General features: G+C 39.0%; 1 protein-coding gene across 2 annotated transcripts in view; it reads left to right on the top strand.

The window, feature by feature from the left end:
* LOC122776580 (paired box protein Pax-7-like) overlaps window positions 1-17479 on the top strand; it is a 46582-nt gene extending 29103 nt beyond the window's left edge. For both annotated transcript variants that reach the window (XM_044037160.1, XM_044037161.1), the window contains exons 7-9: window positions 44-243; window positions 11066-11333; window positions 14748-17479. In XM_044037160.1, the coding sequence (XP_043893095.1) occupies window positions 44-243; window positions 11066-11333; window positions 14748-14863 (584 nt within the window). In that variant the 3' untranslated portion in view covers window positions 14864-17479. The remainder of the gene's footprint in view (window positions 1-43; window positions 244-11065; window positions 11334-14747) is intronic.
* The last annotated feature ends 4581 nt before the right edge of the window (window positions 17480-22060 follow it).

The raw sequence follows: 22060 nt of genomic DNA on the forward strand, positions 1-22060 counted from the left end.
GTCCTGTTGAGATTGACATATACGGTTGTGCGTTGCTCTTCAGATGGTGTCGGCACAGTTCACCGTCCTCAGCCTTTACCTCCGTCCACCATGCACCAGAGCAGTCTGTCCAGCACGGACAGCGGCGCCGCCTACGGTCTGACCTCCAACCGCCATGGCTTCTCCAGCTACTCTGACACTTTCATGAGCTCCGCAGCGCCGAGCAACCACGTCAACCCGGTCAGCAATGGACTCGCCCCACAGGTAAGACCTGCTGGACTCAACGCTTATGCATGAAAATCTCTTCCTTCATCTGTGGGCTGCTTTGTTTTTCTAATCCCAGGAATATCCCGTCATTGGGACGTTTTAGTTTTGGATTTGTTGTGATGGGTACATATGATTTTAATCTTGGTGTTTGTTAGAATAAGATTTAAGACATTTTGGAGATTAAGTGGGCTGTAATGATGTGATGTAATGAAGAGGGTGCTCGCCTCCACACACGGATACTTCCACACGCAACAATCACGGCACTGGTCGATGTCAATATAATGACAAGTGTTAAATGATGTGTGAGGTTGTGTATTTGGTGAGGGGAATCCTGCAAGATCAATCAGTCGTGTGGGGGGTGCTGGTGCCAATCCCAGCTGACATAGGGTGGTGAAAGGCGGGGTCAATTTAGAGTGTCCAATGCCTAATCCCCAAATCTGCATGTATTTGAAATGTGGGAGGAAACGAAGAACCTTTTTGATACCGGGTCCATAACCGGGTCCATAACCGGGTCCATAACCACTACACCAACCGTGTGGTCCAGCTTGTAAGATGTGAGGTGAATATTTCACAATAAAATCCTTGTTGACAAAAGAAATTCAGGCAGCCAGAAAGCTGGAGAGCTTTTATTTTGAAACTGGTACAGAAAGTGTACCACCAAGTGTTTGTGAAGTCGAGTAATAGTTTATAAATGGTCTGTGCTCTAATCTGATGACATGTTTTCATGCCATTTCTGGTCTGTAATAACTTGGTTTGCTCGGTTAACTTTCCCATTCCACTGCTATTGTTTTGTAGCGTGTCCAGAATGTCAAAGTTGAAGGAAGGGTTAGCGCCTGCTTCAGAGAAAGTCCTAAGACAGGGTTTGTGCTGTGGATTTGACTTTGACCCTTTGACCCCTGCGCAATTACACACAGGCTTCCTCCAAAAAGCTTAGAATATGACGGATGGATCTTTTTCTTTTTTTAAAAACAACCTCAAAGTGTCTTTCAACTCGAAGGTTGTGGGGTTCGAACGGCTGTGTTGGTAACGTGTGAATGGGTATGAAACACATGAGGAGTCACATGAAGTGTGTATGAAAGTGTGAGGGAATGGGTGGTGAATGGATGAGTGGCAAAACTGTAGAGTGAAGCAACTTTGAGTGGACATTATCATGACATGATAATCCTTTATTCATCCCACATTGGGAAATTTGCAAACTATATAAATACATTGAACATATAGTTACTTCAAAATAATATCATACAGTAAGCAAAAAGAAATCTCTGAGTAAAAGAATGTAAAAGTACATTGTTTTATTATAGTATTATTATTCTTATAATTATTTGTGAACTCTGTTACCTGTTCAAACAATGTCCACAGTCACATGAACATCTATGTCCACATTACCAGTATGTTTTATTAGTTATCCAGAGGCCTTGATTTCAGGTGGTAATTGCGTCTTGAACTGCACACATGCCCGGCGCTCTCTGTGAAATTAAAACAATGTCGTTTTACAATTAAATTTATCCCCCGGGCTCCAACACTTAAGCAGATTGTCTGACCCCATGGCTCCAAACAGACTGTGGTTTGAACTTTCAAAGAGAAAGATGTTCATTTGAAGAACAAATCCTTTCAACTCTTCAGGGGGAAAAGTAGAAAAGAAATAATCTCTCTGACTAATGAGTGTGATCACTCGTTTAATTTAATGTCTCTCGTTGTGTAATCAACAGATACTGCAGTGACTGCAGGCCGCTCTAATGAAATGTAATTTATATCCCTCTGTCACATCCTCTGTCGACCTTACGTTTATGACATTTGGTTTTGTCTCATCAGTCAGATGAAATTATGAGTTTTCAATCCAGTGTTTAATTTGATCCACTGAATCCCATTTGTTTGGTTTTACAGTGCGATGATAAAAAAGAGAAAATGGTCTCTTTTTTTTTGTCTCTGTGGTGTAACACGTGTTTATTTCTCACCACTCTTTACTTTCATCTCTGGATGTTGTTAATCTCTTGGGCTGACTAAACGGTTATAGAGTTATCTCTTTATTAAAAAACAAACCTTCAACAGATTAAGATTAATATCTGGAACTTAAATTATATTTTCTAATAGTCACCCTTTATATAAGACCTGAGTAAAATGTGTTTTGACAAGTAGTAACAATCCTTAATAACATGGGTCCTTTTTCTTTTGAGAAAAGTACATTTAATAAAATGTAAATAAAAAAAGTAAACTCTTGACTTGCAGCACATAGCAACAAACACGTCATAAAGCCATGTCCAAACTTTTATTAACACAGACCATGCTGCATACTCACAGAAAGGTCAGGAACTTGACTAAAAGTTCATAAAAAAACATTCTGATCATTAAACACAGTTAAAACACCGATCAGTCAAACGAGCAGGTGTAGAAAACACTGTAACCGTGTAAACATTGATAAATGTCACCTGATCATGTAAACAAAGAGAAAGAACATCCACATAGATACAGATGCTTACACGTGTGATGGGATCTCACAAGTGTTATGTTTATTATGATACTGCCATAATGCCCTTTTTGAACAGGGATCCCAAAACAGTAGCAGGGATGAAAAGCTTTAAAAAAAAGCTTTTTTTTTTCTTCACATGTGGCACAAACTACTCTCTTTTTTCTAAAAGTTCTATGTTTCTGTTCCTCGTGATTTACATCTATTATAAGTGGTTGATGCCAGTGTCTGTTGTGTGTACTTCCAAAATGAGTCTGTTAACTTCTTGATGGTTAACTGACATCTGACAACAAATTAAAACCTATATTATATGGTTATAAATATGACATAATCTGTCCCTAACTACAGTGTAAAGACACTAGTTTGCTTGGCTGGTCAGAATCCTCTTGTCTGGTTGTTCCTGTAGTCATAATGTTGGTCTGAACTTGGGCTTCATTGCATGTTTTTGTTGCTAAACTGCATCAGCATGTTCATTTATTGAGTGTTTCAGAGATGGAGCAGCAGAAATTGTGCATCACTGTTTGTATCCACGAGGATGGAAAGATTCCCCATATCAAACCATTCCAGAGTGATTATTTACAGATGACTGAATCTAATCAGAAAACATCACAGGCAGAAGACCAAATTTGATGCACATAAATAACAAACACTGGGCCGTGTTCACTGCAGTGGATTCTAACAGGAGAATTAAATCCACCAGTGTATTTGTCTGTAATTACTCTCTTATTCCACACAGTTCATCCACAGTTGTTCTTCTCGCGCCGCTACATCGGAGTTCACTCGTTCGTCTTTACTTTACTTTACAAGACGTGAGAGGATTTGTAGCCTCATGGTTTTCCATGGTTGACATAGTTGACAAGTGTTTGAGGTTTGCAAAAAGCAGACAATGGCAACATATGATCCTGGAGACTGGGTGGGGATTTAGCAACAAAAGAGCTGGGGATAAGAGAGGTGTTTTTACAGTGTGTGATTATTAATCTCAATGCACGAGTGTAATGCTGCACACACGCTCAACAACACAGCTTTGGTTTGCATTAGGGATTAGACTGTGTGTTCCCAGTATACATTTGTAACGTACACTATTTCATTTTGTAGGATTTTAGTTTGAAATTTTAGGACCGAATGCTTGTAAATGCAAATTATTTTAAATTCTACATTTTTCATTAAAATAACACTGGCTGTTTTTCTGGTTGGACAAATAATTGGCCAATCAGAGATTAGAACACAGAGCATTTAGGCTGCTTTTTCTTCCCATTACTATGTTAAAACATACATACAGAGGCTTTAAGAATGTGCAATATAGAGTGTCTTATACATATATCCACCTCATCAAATTGTACTAACTAAAATAAAATAAAAACAGTTTTTTTTGTGACTTCTGCTGCACAATTGTTGCCACTCCTGGTTTTCTTTTAAACATATGCGATAACTAACCAGTCAGAAAGACTAGAGACTGAGTTAATTTTATTGAGTGCTTTCAAATCCAAACTGAGAATTCTTGACGCTGACTCCACAGTATGCACTTGTTTATCCATAATGTGCTTGTAAATCTAATCTTGGTTCTTTGATTTGTTTTCTGTTTGTGTATGTTTAACTCTGTATTTCCTTGGCCAGGACTCCCCTGAAAAACAGGTTGTTAATCTCTATAAGATTTTCTTTCCTGGTTAAATAAAGGTTAATAAATAAAAATAAATACATAAATACCTGACGTACTATTTCCTCATAATGTAACAATTTTATGCAGCTTTTTTAAAATGGTATACAACATAAAAAAAGTAGATAAAGTAGATAAAGGCTTTGTTTCAAATTTCAATATGAAAACGATTCATTGTTGAGCCATCATTCATCAACAGCATCTGTGATGACTGAGAACTAAATAAACTCGCATCAAACTGCTCCAGTGAATTCATCTGAACGTAACGTGTGTTTATTCCTGTGTTTATTGTCCTCTCAAGTCAATGCTGAACGGCTCTGAGTCGCAGCTCAAGCTTTTTTCCATTACGGGTTCACTGCCATTGACCCTTTCATCATGTTCCCGGGCATTTACATGAGATAACAATGTAGGGCGAATTTCCCAAGCCCCCTTCAAAATTGCAGAGAGAGACCAGTGCGCCGTACGTCTGACAGGCAATAATTCAATTTGAAACAGCTATATTGCATTTGGAATGTAATTCACACAAGCCATTCCTGCGCCTCCTCCTCTCAAAATTGAATGGGAAAGAATTAGAGGCTTCGACTTTCATGCAGAGATGGAGTGTGCAGCCAATTCCCCGGCTTATTGACAGGAAGACAAAATGACAGCCTGGAATGGCGTCGCTGTGATGGCACTGCATGTGTAAATAGAAAGCTTCACCATCACAGATGTTAGAACCCCCCCCACACACACACACACACTAAGAAAAATAAAGCTTTTTTATTTAAATCACACTTTTCTATTCTGCTTTAAGGGATTTTTTTCCCCTCTTCACTCAAACAGACAGTGATGCTGGACCAACTAATCCCCTTTTGTCAGGTCAGACAACTTAGTGACCTGCCAGTGAAGATGAAACTGTTCTTCCTCACTGTGACCCCCCACCCACCCCCCCAACACATCAACACATCTCACAATTTTTCCCTTTTGCTCTCTCATTTCCTCTCTGGTTTGTTGTGAGAGGAAGATTTAGCCTGCTTTGGAATGGTGAAGCTCTACTGGCTCGCTATTTGATGTCAGGGTGAGAGGGAGAGAGAGAGAGAGAGAGAGAGAGAGGGAAAGAGAGCGGGCGGGCGAGTAAGGATAGAATAGAGTGGGTTTCAGTGTTGGGGGATCAGAGCTGCTTTGGTTCTCCAGCTCCGTCTCTTTGATCCATATCCCCAGGCCTGCCTGCCTGCCTCGCTAACTCAGGCCTCTGCTCGTGATTCCTGACAACTGTCGGCCTGAGATAAGGAGGTGGGGTGTGTGTGTGTGGGTTGGAGGGTGGGGGGTTGGAGGGTAGTGGGGAGTCAGGGGCTCCTCTGCCACCCTACCCCCTACCTCCACCCACTACACCCTGCACCACCGCTACTCTTTATGCACTTCCATTAACAATAACCCTAAAAAAAGTATATGGAAATACTGGATGTTGAATTATATTTGAGAAGCCTTGGCACCTCAGCTCTCTGGACACACACACACACACACACACACACACACACACACACACACACACACACACACACACACACACACACAGAGGTCTGACTAGGACATTGACTACCATTCATATTGGCAGCCTTAATCAGAGGTGTCAAACTCGCGGCTGTGGGCCACATGCAGCTCGCCACTTAATATCACATTTCTGTATATTTTTTAATAAATAGATTCATTTTGCATTTACCGTTCTATATTAAAACAAACACTTTTATTTTGAAATGATGTGAAATATCATTAAAAATATCATTATTTCAATGTTGGAACTGACCGGCCCCTACTGACCGAACTGGACCCTCAGTGGCCCCGAGGTCATGAGACCCCTGGCCTAAATGAGGCATTATTCCTAACCTTACCTCAACCATAATTTAAATTTTGGCCCTAAAAGTAACCTGTGCCCTTCATTAGAACCAGGTTTAGGTCTTCATGAGGACTACTGGTCCGGTCAGGGTCAGTGTTTATGGCAGAAATTGTCCCAAAGAGCCAACAATTATGTGCATGTTTATTTTTGTGCACATTATCACACTGAGGTATTTACAGAAATAAAGGAGCACAATGAAGCTCTGCTTATAAAAAGTGATATTTGAAGAGTTTAAGCGAATACATTAGTTTACATTACTTTTTTATTGACAAAGAAAACTGTATATTATTTTTGCATTGTTGAAATACATTGTTGTTAAAAATAATGTCATAATAGGCCACTCTGTGGAGGAAAGGTGTTATATATCACCTTGTTTATTGTACCCAATATGTTGCAAAATATCTTATTTGTATCGTATCAGCACAGCCCTAATGTACACAAAGAAACATCTTTTCCAAATGATTGAAAAATAAATACAACTTTAAATAAAACATTATAGAGCAGGCCAAAAGGAGAGAAGTTTAAATTAGAATTGAACTTATACATATAATATATAAAGATACACTAGATAAGGACTGAGAGACAGTAAAAGCAGCAGAGAACAGAGAGTGATACTCTAAATATTATAATATTGGTAGAATTCCAGCGCACATCAAGTCCATTCAAACTGAAACGCTTCTCATTCACTTTGAATGAAGTGGTGAATCGAATGCTGCCAAACTGCATGCTGGTCCACTTACTCGCTCTGTGTTGCACGAAAGAACGGTTTCAGTTTTGAAGATATCAAAAAATATTATTTGTCTTGTTTGTGCCTCAGATTCCTTTCTGTTGTTACTGAAAATTAAGATAAGACAGTTGTATTGTCCATTTTGTTTTTGATTCATTTAAAAACTGAAGCTAAATTAAAGGCCACTGAAGCAGATTCAGTGAGCAGCACAGGGGCTGAATACTATTAGCAATGCTCTCTTTAAAAAACACACAAATAAAAGCTCCCTCTTTCCTGTGTTGACACGACTGTGTTCACCTGCATGTCAATGAGACTGCTGCCTAATATTAGTCTTAGCTGCTATTAGAGTTTTGCACTAAGCCCTTTGACTGGGCACGCTGTCATTTGGCACGCGCCCATGTCATCAAATCAAAAAGGATGAGCACTTATATTTACATCACTCCTATAATGAGGAGCAGAGAGGGGGGAGGTGTCCGGGGCGGGGTGGGGTGGGGTTAGATGTTAATTAGAAAATTGCCTGGAAAAACAGACGCTGCTTTCGTTTTTGGCAAGAGGCTGAGCAAAGAGCTTTAGCGTTTGAATAAATAAATAAATAAATAAATAAATAGATAAATAAATAAGTCCTACTGAAGGAATCTGCCAGAAAAAAAAGCAGAGGAATTTAAATCATACCCACTGATGGAATGTTTGTAGGATATATTTCTCTTTATTTATCCCTAAGTGTGTTCTCCTCTAAATAGAGCCCAGGGTGCTGTCTCACTGACTGACTGACTAAGTGTGTGAGTGGGTAGAAAAGTGCTAAGCCCCTTTTTAGTTCCCGTGGTTTGATTGTAGGCGTCAAAACGAAACTTTCATCTGCTCTTTCATTTGATGTGATGAGGTTTTTATAAACGTTATACCATGACTGCAGACACTCACGTATACTGACTGTATGACAGACCACGTTTCTACTGGAGCTCTGGCTCAACAAAGACAAAGTCAATAAAAGTGGACGCCATGGGCGAAGCGGCTCTTACAAATTGCCCTCCCACATTCGGTCCTTGAAGTTGAGGGTATTGGTCCTGGAAAGTCCTTAAAAAGTCATTGAACTTGGCATCAACCAGGATGCGGGAGCCCTTCTCCTTCTCTTGTCTCCTTCAACCACAGCACTTGAACATAAACACTGATGTAACCCTCTCTATAAGCTTGATATCCTCCTCTGGCATGCTTGTTCCAAGTCGGTCCATCGGTCGCACATCATTTGAAACTGTCAGCAACCTGTCTTGCCTAAGGATGTAAGACTAGCGGGAATCAAACCCACAGCCTTTGACTTTGAAAGACAACTCGCTCTACCACTGATCCACCATCACTCCTACATGATGTGGGAGATGCGTTTCCTAAATTTGGCTCTGATGGAGCAGATGATTGGCTTCTGGGAAGAAGGAGTTGGACTCATCTCTACACTGTCTCTGTCCATACACTGTCCTAAAGTCTGTAAATACTCCCTCAGTTTATCTTTTTAAACGCCAACTGGTTTCACTGAGCAACATGGTCTACTGCTGAAAAGAGTAAATAAGTGAGTGGATGTGGGGGCTGGGTGTTTGAAGATTAACTGAGGGACTGACATGAGGGCTTCTTCTTCTTCTTCTCCTTCATGTGTCGCCTGTCATGGATCTCCATCGTTCCTGATCTTGTGCCGCTCTGATACAGTTGTATTTGTACTTCAGTTTTGTCCAGTCTTTGATGTTGTCAGTCCACGTTGTTCTTGGTCTCCTCCTCATCCTCTTCTACCTTTTCTTCCAGTAGAAATCGTTATAGATCATCTCCTCTTATGATACAGCCAAAATATGCATATTTTTATTTGCTTTTTGGTGGTATTGAGCAGTGATCTTTTTTCTCTGTTTGTTTTGAGCTCTCTTGAGCTTTCTTCTGTACAGTATAGTCACATTTCAAAGGCTTCAAGTTTGACACGAGTGCAGTGGATAGTTAAAGACCTAAAAACCTGTGTGTGTGTCTCGTCTTAGCTCACATACTGTTAGAGCAAATTTGCTTGTCAATCTCAGTATGAAAATCTGTTCTGAATCAATAATAAGGTGACAAGAATATGTGATAATTAAACATTTATATGACATTAAAAAATATTTAGTGCTGCCTGTTAATTCTATTAGGAAAAAACAGGATATTTAGCCCAAGCAAGGGTTTTTCTGCTAAATCACAAATGACCCAAAACAATATCACACTATAAAAGTGAAAAAGCATTTAAAAGAAACAAACATTTAACACATTCATTGTTTATGTGGCATACATCATTTATGTTGATCTCCACTTTTATGTTGATGTGTTCATCTGTAGACATGTGAAGTAACTCGTCTACAGACTTCACACACACAAACTCACTATGGCAACATGTGATCCCGAGATTCAACGTCCTCTAATGATCATGGTTGTGTTAACAAAGAGTAAAATCTGTTAATATCAACACTCGCATGTTGAATGCTGAGCATGAATAATAAGAGAGGGAACAGTTTCAAGGCACACAAACTCAGCGTCGTCCATTCTCTGCAGCTATTCTCTGTCACTGGCAGGAACCCCTGTGTTTTCTTTATTATGGTTGCCCAAATATTTCACCCCCTAATCCTGGCGCTTTTAATTGATGTGTGTGAGCTTATGCTAAATATGAAGATTTGAATAATTTCCACTTTCAGGCAGCACAATGGGCTGCTCTGCAGTGACAGGCCACCTCCTTGTTGCCCTGAATAGAGGTGTCAGGCTGCTGGAAAAAAAAAAAAACCCTCACCCTCTCACCCAAGTCAGGCTTTGACATCTCCTAGAATCCTGGGGGCTCTTTACCCCCGTACTCCCTCTCCTCTTCTCCACCTGTGTCGCTCTCTGACACCCTCACCTCCTCCTCTTTTTACTCTGCAGCAAAGCCAACATCACTAGAACTGTCAGGTATTTAAGGTCAGGTTTTTAACTTAAAAACTGCTGCACATACGTTCTGAAAGAAGGTGTCCAAGGTGCACTAACCAACTGCTAATATCTGCAACTTCATTTCTATAATTAAGCTTAAAACTGTGTCCAAATCATGTTCGTACCCACACAGCATGGACTCTGACAGAGATACTGTATAATTAACTTGATTAAGGGGTTTATAGTGTTGACAGTAGCTCAGCAGGAGACTCACTCAACACATCATTGTTGTCAATTAGCAGCAGTTAGCAAAGCTGCACATGAGTGTGCACTCGTACGTGCGTACAGTCAGAAGTCTTGAAAAGTATCAAAGATAATTACGACACAAATAACCGCAGACACGTGGCTTCACATAGTCGTTCATGCATGACGTTCAGTTTAATCAACTTTGTTATGAAAACATAAGTCAAAGACACAACATAGAGGGTGAATGGAGATGTTTTGGCTTAAACGTGTCGTTATAATGGTAAAACTGAGACTTTAGAGTAAATGTGATACAAAACAACGCTGAGTTTTTCTCTTGCTCAAAAATGCTGTTGATTTAAACGAACCAGATAAAACACAACACAAAATAGCATTCACCTGTACCTGTGTCCTCACCAGCATCTTTCTCCTGCTGCTTCTTTATGAAAGACACCAAAACACTCATAGGGTCATAAAGGTCGTCTTTAATATGAGCTGGTGTCAACAAACAACATTTGTGTGGTGAATCAAACCCACTGTCAGTTTGTTATTTACAGTAATATTTTAATATGTTTTTGTCTTGTCAACAATTGTCACACAAACCTATTCACTCTCTCTTAAACCCGGTCGACCAGTACTTTATTTTCTTATGATTTGGGGTTTTAAGTGTTTAATATTTGACAGAACTGACTGTTTTAAAACTGTTTTATTTAGCAATCATTTAGATGTAGGTTTGTCTGACAGCTCAGATACACTGTACACAGGGTCAGCTGAGTCATTTCATGAGCCCTTTCATGAGCAGCTGTAAGGATAACATTTTAGGTTTTCCTTGAAGACAATGAGTGAAAAAAAAAAGTCATGTGATCATCACAACTTAAAGGATCTGTCCTCTGGGTACTATGCGTTGTAGAGAGAAAACAAACCCGAAGAAAAACCCTGTTGACAGTTTCTGTTTCTGCGTGTTTGCAGGTGATGAGCATCCTCAGTAATCCAGGCGGCGTTCCCTCACAGCCACAGCACGACTTCTCCATCTCGCCACTCCACGGCGCCCTGGACTCTTCTCCGTCCAACCTCGTCTCCACCAGCTGCAGCCAGCGTTCGGCCGAGGCCGCCATCAAGACGGTGGACAGCCTCCCGTCGTCTCAGTCTTACTGCCCGCCCACCTACAGCTCCACCAGCTACAGCATGGACTCAGCTGTGGCGGCTGCTGGATACCAGTACAGTCAATACGGCCAGAGTGAGTCCTGCTTTTCCATTTACTAACCCACAACAGCGACACATGTGTTTGTTTCTACTTCACTAATTTAAAACAGATGAAAACACTAAATCAGCACCATGGACAGAGCCATAGATGCATCGTTACACAGCAACCTGTTGATATTTATTTTCAGCTGCTTTTTTCCATTACTATGTTTAAACATACAGTATATACAGGGGGTGTGAGAATGTGTAATATAAGAGTGTCTTATATCCTTTCTTTCAGGATATAAAAAAATGCAATTTTCACCAACTATATAAACACAACTGAGCAAAAAGTAGTCAAAATGTTTGAAATGCGATTGAATTTGTGACATTTGGAAATATGTCACAGTTCAAAGTTCACTTGGCTTGTTTTTATGAACAAAAGGAAAATAAAAAACAGTCTATTTTGTGACTTCTGCACAATTTTATATCAACTTTATATCACGACTAAAAATGTGATATAAAATGAATCATAACTTTGACTCAACAACATGTAACAATAGAACACAATTTTCTAAAGCCTGAATATGTGACCTATAAACACACACATTCAGAGGATGTCCATATAAGGAGTTGTGTGTTCTTCCACAGGCTGCACAAATGCTCACATGTGACACACACATCCACACAAACCAGTACACACAATGACCTGAGATGAAACACAAAATCACGTGGACATAAATACATTTTGGATCGTATACATATTTGTAATGTTGTAATGTAGTGAGTGTGTGAGCGTGTGTGTGTGTGTGTGTGGTAAATTAACCCTTTAACACCGGCGACACGTTTGGGCAAGTGCTCAAATGTTTGTGTTACTGTAATTACACAAAAGTTTCTGCTATCGGAAAAATCCCAATGGTTTCTGAAAGTCAACCATGTCGTTATTATGCTAATTTCACTGACACTGAAGCCGGCAAATCAACGTCTTTCCACACACACACACACACACACGCACACACACAGAGCGGGGGAGAAACGGAGCAGAGAGCATTGAGTTTTTAATCAAATATCACATTTTGTACTCCAAAAATCCCATTGTAAGTAGTTTAAAATACAAAAATCTCTCATTCATGTACAACTACAGTGTTTTTTTTCTAAATAAAACTCTAAAATCAAATTCCGTTTTTTGTTTTTCTTGACTGTAAACCGTTAATGCACTCTCTTACAGTTCTAAGTGTTCTGGAAAAAATGGGCAAAAGCCCTGTACTGCAAAATAGGACACGGGACATTTTCTGGCCCTTTCAATTCAATTAAATTCCATTAAATGTTATTTTATTTGTATAGCGCCGAATCACAACATACGTTATCTCAAGGCACTGTACACAGACATCATCATGGAGAGCAGAGGAACCCAAACATTCACACAATGAGCACAGGAAGAAAGATGTGCAGTATCTGCCTCGACCGGTTGGTGTGAAAGGGAAAGTGGGGGACAGAAAGGGGAGAGAGACAGGACAAGAGGGAGGTGAGGTAGAGACAGAAGAAAGAGACCAGGAGCAGATATACAGCAACTGTGTCAAGTTCCAAGTTTATACAGGACAGTTCTGAGTCAGTGATGACACGTTTATAGAACTACAATGTCATTTATATAAGCAGCAGCAGTGGGACATTTTCAGCCTTAGGTGTTAAAGGGTTAATTCTGTCTTTCATCTCTGTGTCTCCTTTTGTTGAATTGTTTTGTCTTTCATTCATTCATATGCATATTTTTGTGTCTATATACTGTATGTTTTATTACTTTACGATCCAATTGCACGCTTATGTTTGAAATAAGAAAGAAATTCTTTAAACCACTTCTACCACCGTGCCAGGGTGAAGTCGTTGCTGGGTCGTGTACTGAAAAGACTGTTAGGAATACTTTGATGGATATAAGTTGAGCTACACCTGTGTCACGTCAGTCAATACACGTGCACTTGCTATATAAATGGCATCATGTGATCACCAGGACACAACTTATGTTGTTTATTTAAAATGAGAAAATTCCAAGAGAAAATGTGATGTTGTAGCTGATCCTCTGTAATGGGAAGTTTGTGCTGTTTGTTGTTGCCCCAACCAACCACCTACCTCATTTGACCCACACACACACACACCCCTCCCTCCTGCAGACAGATTTAACACTTTACTTGAGACATTTGACTCTTTTCTTGTTCTAATTCAGGAAGCTCATGACAGATTAAAGTACATACTGTCAAAATAGCTGAGGTGTGTGTGTGTGTGTGTGTGGTTGTACTTGTGTGCATACGTTTTAGTGTGTATTATCAGATGAGCTGTATCTCGGAGGCAGAGGACTCTCAGTGTGGCTGCTCAACAGGGATTTAAGGTATAAACCTGGCTGACAGGAAAAACAGCCTCCTTTTAAAGGGCTTGCTAAACCCATGTGAAACACACACACACACTCAGACACACACACACACATTGCTCCCCCACTTTCTGTCTGAGTGACTGGCATGTTGGCAGACAGACCTGCCCACCCATAGGTGGCTCTTCTTTCTCTCATTCCTCGGCACAGACTGACAGCTTCCTTTCTGCGCACGCTACCATCCTAACTGACGTGTCTTACTTACTGCCCCCGATAGCCCAAACACACATGTGCAAACACAAACACACCATCACACCCGGCGTTATCAGCAGCCAAACCGGGGAGGAGCGCCACTTACCGCGCTGAGAGGAAAAACATGCTGCGCGTTAATGCCAGCTTTTCAAGAAACACTTACTCTGGTGAAGACCTGTCTTTATGTGTCTGTGGAAACACAGACACACAATCTGTCAAACAGTGTCCTCTTGTCAGTTGCCAGGTTGCCAGGTCTGTGTGTACCAAAGAAACCGCAAATAGTCTAATACCAGAAGTCAGAATAGGATATCGCTACATTGCATTTTAAAGTCAGTATATATATATATATATATATATATATGTATATATATATATATATACATATATAGATATATATGTAAAGTCCAAGTGTGTTGATTCTACAGCAGTGAGTGATAACGCTTTATGTTGTGGGTTTACACAGTCATATTATGAGGTCAAGTCCCATTACTGTAAATTACTACATTTTCAGGTGAAGACATGTTTTATTAGCCTTACTTTAATAAGTTAGGCTGAGGCCAGGATTAGGTTAGGGTTAGGGTCAGTGTTCGGATTAGGCCAAGAAATGAATGTAAGTCATTGCAATGTCCTCTGAAGCCATGGAAACCAGTGTGTGTGTGTGTGTTTGGCAGAGATGACCCCAGTGTTTCAGAGCAGAGAATGTTGCCAAATTCAACCTAAACCTAATTGTAAACACTGTATATTCATGCACATTCTGCAAAATGGTCAGTAGCATATTTTCCTGTTGGTTGAAAAAGTCATGTGACATATGTTTCATCGCTTCACTCACTCACTCACACTCTTGTCTTCTCTGCTTTCCAGCTGCTGTGGATTACCTGGCCAAGAACGTGGGTCTGTCCAGTCAGCGCAGGATGAAGCTGGCCGACCACTCAGCCGTACTGGGACTACTGCAGGTGGAGACGGGTCAGGCCTACTAGTTCTCACCTCACCACATTTAAAACAACAAGACACCTGGTCACCAGCAGAACCTGCACCTCTTATTATCATCATCCATACAGATCTGTGAACGCGTGTGTGTGTGTGTGTGTGCCTCTCATAAGTTCATATACAGGGCTGATATAATTGTTTTCCCAGAATGATTTCATGATACAGCGGACCAACCTTTAAATCATTCCCAGTTGGACTAAACCAATCCATAACAGGAATTTCCACTGTTAATAATATAGCAGTATATCAACAGTATATCACCAAATATGTGATATGTTGTTTCCATGTTAGGATGACACTATGTGGGCCACAACATTGTTAAAGGGCCATTTTGTAACATTTAGCAGGGTTTATAGTCAGACATGGAATTTCTGATAAATATTGTAATGGTCACTGACACAGGATTAAGTTTTAAACCCACAAACACGAGCAGAATACAACTAAACTAACGAGGGTTTATTCAAACTAAGACTCGGATCAATCTGATCAACCAACCGAGGTCAAGTCTGGCTTGGATCGAGTGTCAGAAATGAATAGAAATGTTACTTTTGAGGTGTGTTTAGTAATTATATGGCATTGATTCTGCCTCATGAAACAAGAAAGTAGACGACTTGTTACACGTTACACACTATTTGATTTTTTTTGGAAATAACAAGAAATACAAAGGAATCATTTTGATGTTCTTCTTTTTGGAACCGTTGAACATTTTAAAAAATCACATACTTAAGGAAAGGCATAAATAAAGCATTTTAAAAAAACTTTTTAACTTAAAGTCCTCTGGCCCAAACACTGTATTTTTCAATTTATTGATTTGAAATGATCAATTTAACTCATAGTAACTATCCACACAAAATATTGTCAGCTTTAAGAAAGAATCAGCCTTCAGAAACCTGTGTGTGTGTGTGTGTGTGCGTGTGCGTGTGCGTACGTGACATGGACAAATTCAGACATTCCTGGAGAGACGTCTTTTGTCGGGACGCCACCGTCTCTCTCATCTGCAGGATTTCTGTCAGAAGTCGCAGTTCAAACATTCACCGATGATCACGTCTCCATGCAGCTCGATACCAACCATTACAGATTCTTTTCTTAATTTAATTTCTTTTGATTGTTGTTTATTTAATGTTTACTCTTTGCTTATGAATGACGACCATGAGTGGATGTCACCATGACAACCAACGCCAACAACTGCCGTGAATCAGAAATGGATTCTGATCTTACAGAATCTTTCACTTTTGCCTTCATAATTCACTCTTTCACCCACGTTCATGTGAGTAAACATAATGCTGTGTGACTCAAATATTATGTTCATATTGAACACTAACATCTAGAGTGCAGTTGGTCGTGGATGTTTACAGACGATAATCTTTGCTTTGTGTCTATTTTTTGAATTTTTTGAATCTTTATTTTCTCCTCAGCTCACTGGTAGTTTGTTAAAAGACAAAATTTGTATTGTTTAATAAAAATGATGTGATTGTATCAATGAATGAAGATACCATAAATTCTCAAATAAAAGTATTTACAGTAGCAGGCCATAATTTCTAATTTCCTCAAAAGAATATTTATTAATTCAGCCCTTTTATTTTAATTTGTCTTAAATTACTGTTAATGCAAATTTCCCAGCTTCTCTTACTGCAAATAATCCCAATCTACTTTTTATTCCATAATTTTAAAACAGGAATTAGTTTAATATTATTATAATGTACTTTCACTTTCCTTCTCTGTTTTGATGTGAAAGCTGTGAAGTAAATGTTAAACTTATTTCAAGTATAATGTAAGAAAAACAATATTGTAGAAACAAATCAAGAAGTAAATCCTAATTTAGAAATAATGTCTTATTTAAATCATTGTTTGTCTTAACAATTGAAGTTTCCTGATGTTTTCCTGATGTTTGAATATTTGAGAATTTATGGTATAAATAAATCTAATCCATAATGAATTTGTAATAAACAAATTACCGGTTCATGTCATGTTAGGATTAAAAATGATGAGGCTGTTTTCAAATGAGTCCAAGACACAAACTTTATTAATTCCAATAAGAGATTCCTCATTATTCCAAATCCTTATCGTCAACATTATCTAGAATCCTTATCGAGGATCATTCCAATCATAAAAATACATGAACAATCACATTTCTTTCTTTCTTTCTTTCTTTCTTTCTTTCAGTATCTAATATCATTCCAGACAGATGCTCAGTGTTTCATTATGGGCTAATATCAAGTCAATGCCATGTGATTAACGCTCCCACAGGAGGCTGCTCTCTGTCCGCGTCTCCACCAGAACCATGAAAAACGTTGAAACGCTGACTGTGGGAATATTCTACCTTCTGTGTACATAATATTTTTTCAAACCAAGGAGAACATTAAGGATCAAATGTACAGAAATGCTTATTTACACCCCCCACTCCTCCCGTTTACCTCTTGGTCCTTACTCTCCTTGTTTACTTCTGTTTTTCTGTTTTGGCATGTGTGTTATATAATTTATTCTACCTGTATGACGTAATAGACTAGAAAAAAAAAAGAATAATGTACTGGCATTTACTCCTTGGTGTGTCAGCTGTAACACTGGTGTACCTGTCTGTTCATTAAAGCTCTACATCTGGACCAAGACCACAGGGCTGTGCTGTCATCATGTGCTGGACTTGTTTATTTAGAACTTATTGGCTACAAAGTACTGTAGTATAATGTAGTATAATCATGTAATAATGCAGATACTATGTTTATTGACTGCTTGGCACTAATTTATAGTTTGTTCTAATTTTTATTTACTTAAAAAAATTATAAATATTTGGGTCCAAACAATATACAAAAACGCATCTACACCTATAAACACATATAAGTAAAATGGAAATGTTTAAAAAGCTAATGCATTCTCTCCAAAATCCACAGTTCAGTCCTTATTTATGTTCATTTATGTGTTAAATTATACTTATACACAGATATACTATATAATAATGTAGCATTGATTATAGTATAATGCAGTAAGTGTCTTATGGATGAATTCATATAAAACTATAGAAGACCCATAATGCAACAATGACTACTGCTCACAACTTACCAATATATGGTACAAGTACTTTTAATAATAGTATAGTATCGACTCCTAAGCACTCATTTAAAAATGCAGGAGAGTGCTCTCATAATAAAGTACTGACAAATGTGCACTCATGATTATGTAGAAATGGACATAAAGTATTCATATAAAAGGTAGTAAACTTACAATGCATATACATATATATATATACATCACTGTACAAGTACTTAAACCACAGTACAGTAGGGAATACTTAGCACTCAGGACTGAGTTCTCACTTTGTGTAATATTGATTAATCGTTTTGTGTTTATGTAGAAACTACTCGTAAAAAATGTAGACTCTTAATGTAGCAATTGTATATTTAGTGATAAACATGTATATATATACGGGTCAAATGCTCATATAATAATATAATATTGACTACTCATGCAACAATGCAGAAGACAAATGAGTACTCATACATATACATAAAGTAGAATGGACAAATAAATACTCATGTGTTTGTGTAGAAATGACTAAAAGTACTTGAATGTATCCTCATAATGTAGCTTGTACTTGTACTTGTATATTTAGTGTTGAAAACGTACAAGTGCTCATATGATAATACATTATTGACTATAAACACTCTCAGTTCTCATATAAATATGAATTGTACTCATAATGCAGCAGTGACAATGTTCTATATTACGATACAGAGTTCATGTATAATAAAGTAAAATAATCTTTAAGATGAGACATTTCAGATATCAGTTTGTCTTCAAACAGAGAATGAAGTGTGATGAGTCAAAATCTGACGAGAGAAAGTAGCTCCAGGAATGCAGTGATTAAAGGACAAGTCTGTAGAAGTTCAACTCCCTCCTCCCAGAAGCCTCTGGGGTATTGTGCGTCGGGTGCCGCGCTTTTGTCAGACACTCAACACTGTCACAATGAAAGCACTTACAAAGCCTAACATCTCCCTAAATCCCATAATTATTCTGGGATACATTATGTACCTGGGCTCCAGCTGTCTGATCAGCACAGTGAAGGGATTGCACCTTCTACAATCAGCTTACGGGAGACAGATTGTTATGATTGGCTAATAATGCCAGCTTGTAAGTAGTGTACTTAAGCAGTGTGAAACAGACAGAAGAAGAAATGGGAAATAAATTGCCAGATCCCTCTCTCCCTCCTACCGAGCTGCCGTTGTTGGGCCGCTCTTTTTCTCATTTTTTTTCCACCACAACAAAAGAAACTGAGCAAGTAGTTTTTTTGTTTTGTTACCTCTTAACCACACACACACCCACCGACGCAAAGACCCACCCACCCACCCCCCAGCTGCTGCACGGCCGCCGCTATCACCATCCACGTCTTTCATTTAGTGTCAGGGTTTTCCCTTAAATCTCCCGTCTTTTATGTCTGAGTGCAGCAGCCTCCTGAAAGTGCGATTACTGAGATCCTCTCTTGTTCCATGGCCTGCTCTCACACCCTGCCCCCTCGCTCCCACTATACCTCTCTCATTCTAATCTCATCATTCCAGTAGCACTTTGAAATTAAGCCAGGAGGAGGCTGGGTGTCTTACTAACCTCTCTGCTCTGACACCAGGACCTCAATCAGCCTCAGTGAGGGAGAGGATTTCTGAGCTGACAGCCGCACTGGAAACCTTGGCTTTACACGGCAACATGATTTATCAAACCCCAACTGGATCCACCAAATAAAACATGCACATATATATATATATATAAAATATGAAAAAACATGTTTAATGAGAGGTTTTTTTGTCATGTTTGAACTTAAGTATTATTATTGTTGTTATTATTATATTGTTTAGACCATTAATGGGTCATTGTCAGTTACTTAAATGTAACAAATCACAATTTGCCTCATGGAGCTTAAAGGTAAGTTATGTAAATCAGAGGTCACATGAGGGGCCCAATGTGAGTTTCATGTGGTCGTCTCATATTATCATTATGTGTTAGTCTGTTGTGGTTATTTATGGATTGATTTTACATCATAAATGTGTTTTTATTTTGTTGTGAACTTTACATCATGTACACATGAATTTCATCATATCAATATAATCACTGGGACATCATTTATGCATATTATGATGTCATTTCAAGATTACATCGTCCATCTCTGTTTTTTTTCTATTTTTTTACCAAACTGTTGGATTTTTGAAATCATAAAATCACCATGAAAATGTTATCATTTCACATTAAGGACTCATGCTTCACTGACTCCACTGAGAACAGTGCTACAGTCAGTTTATTCACTATTTTCATGTCATTATTTAATATGAACTGTGTTTGTGTTGTTGTGTTTGTGTTGCACCACCCGTCCAGTAAGTATGTTTCAACGGTTTCCACCGCTCCAACACACCTGATTCAAATCAACAGCGAGCTCTGCAGAAGCCTGATAACGAGACGTTCATTTGAGTCAGGTGTGTTGGAGCAGGGGAAACTTCTAAAGGGTTACTCAGGGTCAGGGGTCAGGGGTCAGGGTCAGAGACTGTAACGCTGTACTGTCAGCACCTGCCTGAAATGAGCTGAAAGCTGCAGCTCAAAAATATCTTTAACAAGAGGAGAGACATTTGAAGAACAATGCTGGTGTGAATGAATTTCAAGATCTATCTGGTAAACCATGAGAGCTGCAGGTCTGGGAAGGATCAGGTAACTCTGTTTAATATTTTACATTTGGACTGCAGTATACCTGATCTGAACACTAGTGTCAGCAGTTTTGTGGCTGGGTGGTGTTTGTTTGTTTTTTCTGCTGATGCAGCTGATGAGACTCACCTGTTTCCACTAACATCTTCTATAAAAGCCTGGTGTTCACAGATAATTCTGTGTCTTCTCTGTGTGATTCAATTGTTGTTTTTAATTGATCTTTTGGGGGGTGATTCTTTACTGCTGTTTGTGGTGATACTGTTTTTTTGTCTTGGCTTCAGTCAGCATGTGTGTGTTTGCTGCTCCTTTTGTGCAGCCTGTCACTATAACGCCTGCCTTTTTCAACTTTTGGGACAATAAAGTTCAAAGCTATGTTACAATTTCTCTTTTAAAGTCCAGTCCAACAACCACAGTGGGTCACAGTGCTGTACAGAGTAATGAATCAAAGACATAATAAATAAAAGGCAGAGAAGCTCACACGAGGTGATAAAGATGCATCTAAAATAACTACAATAAATTACATACAAATGTGGATAAAAGTAAAAAAATAAAACCAAAAATGTAGGCTAAAATAGACATAAGTCCACTTTGACCAGCCCTCTGTACCCTTTAGACCCCACTGTATAATACCTTACATTAATTATTAAGTACAAACAATGATCAAGTATTGGGCAAAAATATTTAAGAGGAAGAAATCCCCAACAGAACAAGACTTAATTCTAGATATAAATGTTTTTAGGGGGGAAAGGACAGGCCTAATAAGGTCAGAGAGTATAGTGCTCAACCGCCATTTAAAAAGAAAATTAAAGCTTTCGGAAACAGCCATTTTAGATGTGCAGAGACAAAGAGGGCAACAAGGATTAGTGACACAGTTCCTTAAATTCTGTGGGTGAATTTAAATAAAAATGCTGATGTATGTAGAGTATATTGTTCCATTACACTGACGGACACATAAAAATCAAATGTTTGATGAAAAACCATGAGAACCTTCGTGCCTTGTGAGATGCCACACTGTAAATGATTGTGATTCTTTGTCCTGAGCTCCAGCTGGTTCTATGAACAACCTCATATTTCAAGGCTGTGAATGCCCCCACACACACACACACACACCACCACTGCATATCACCAGTGTGGAGCCACAGCTGGAACAGGCCTCTTTATGCATGCATGAGCTGCATGTGCCACTGTGGCCAAATCAAATAGCATCATTATGTGGCCTAAGTGTTAATATTGATATTTACCAGTCCTCCAGGCCTCTTCAGAAATGAAATGTGACACACCCAAATGAAAATGTGCACCGCAGCCGTGTCCCACTCAGACCCAGCCCGCTCAATTTATGCCACTCTGTCGCCGTGTTGTTGAACCAAGCGCTTTACATCGTCTGTCATGACCCTGGCGTTCGCAATAAATTAAACCTTTCCAGTTTAGAATAAGGACGGAAACGGCACGAAGAAAACATTCTTATTTTTGACTAAACACAAAAATCCAAAACATGAACAGACGGCATCAGGTTA

This window comes from Solea senegalensis, linkage group LG11, assembly GCF_019176455.1.
Source record: "Solea senegalensis isolate Sse05_10M linkage group LG11, IFAPA_SoseM_1, whole genome shotgun sequence".
In the NCBI taxonomy this organism is placed as follows: domain Eukaryota; kingdom Metazoa; phylum Chordata; class Actinopteri; order Pleuronectiformes; family Soleidae; genus Solea; species Solea senegalensis.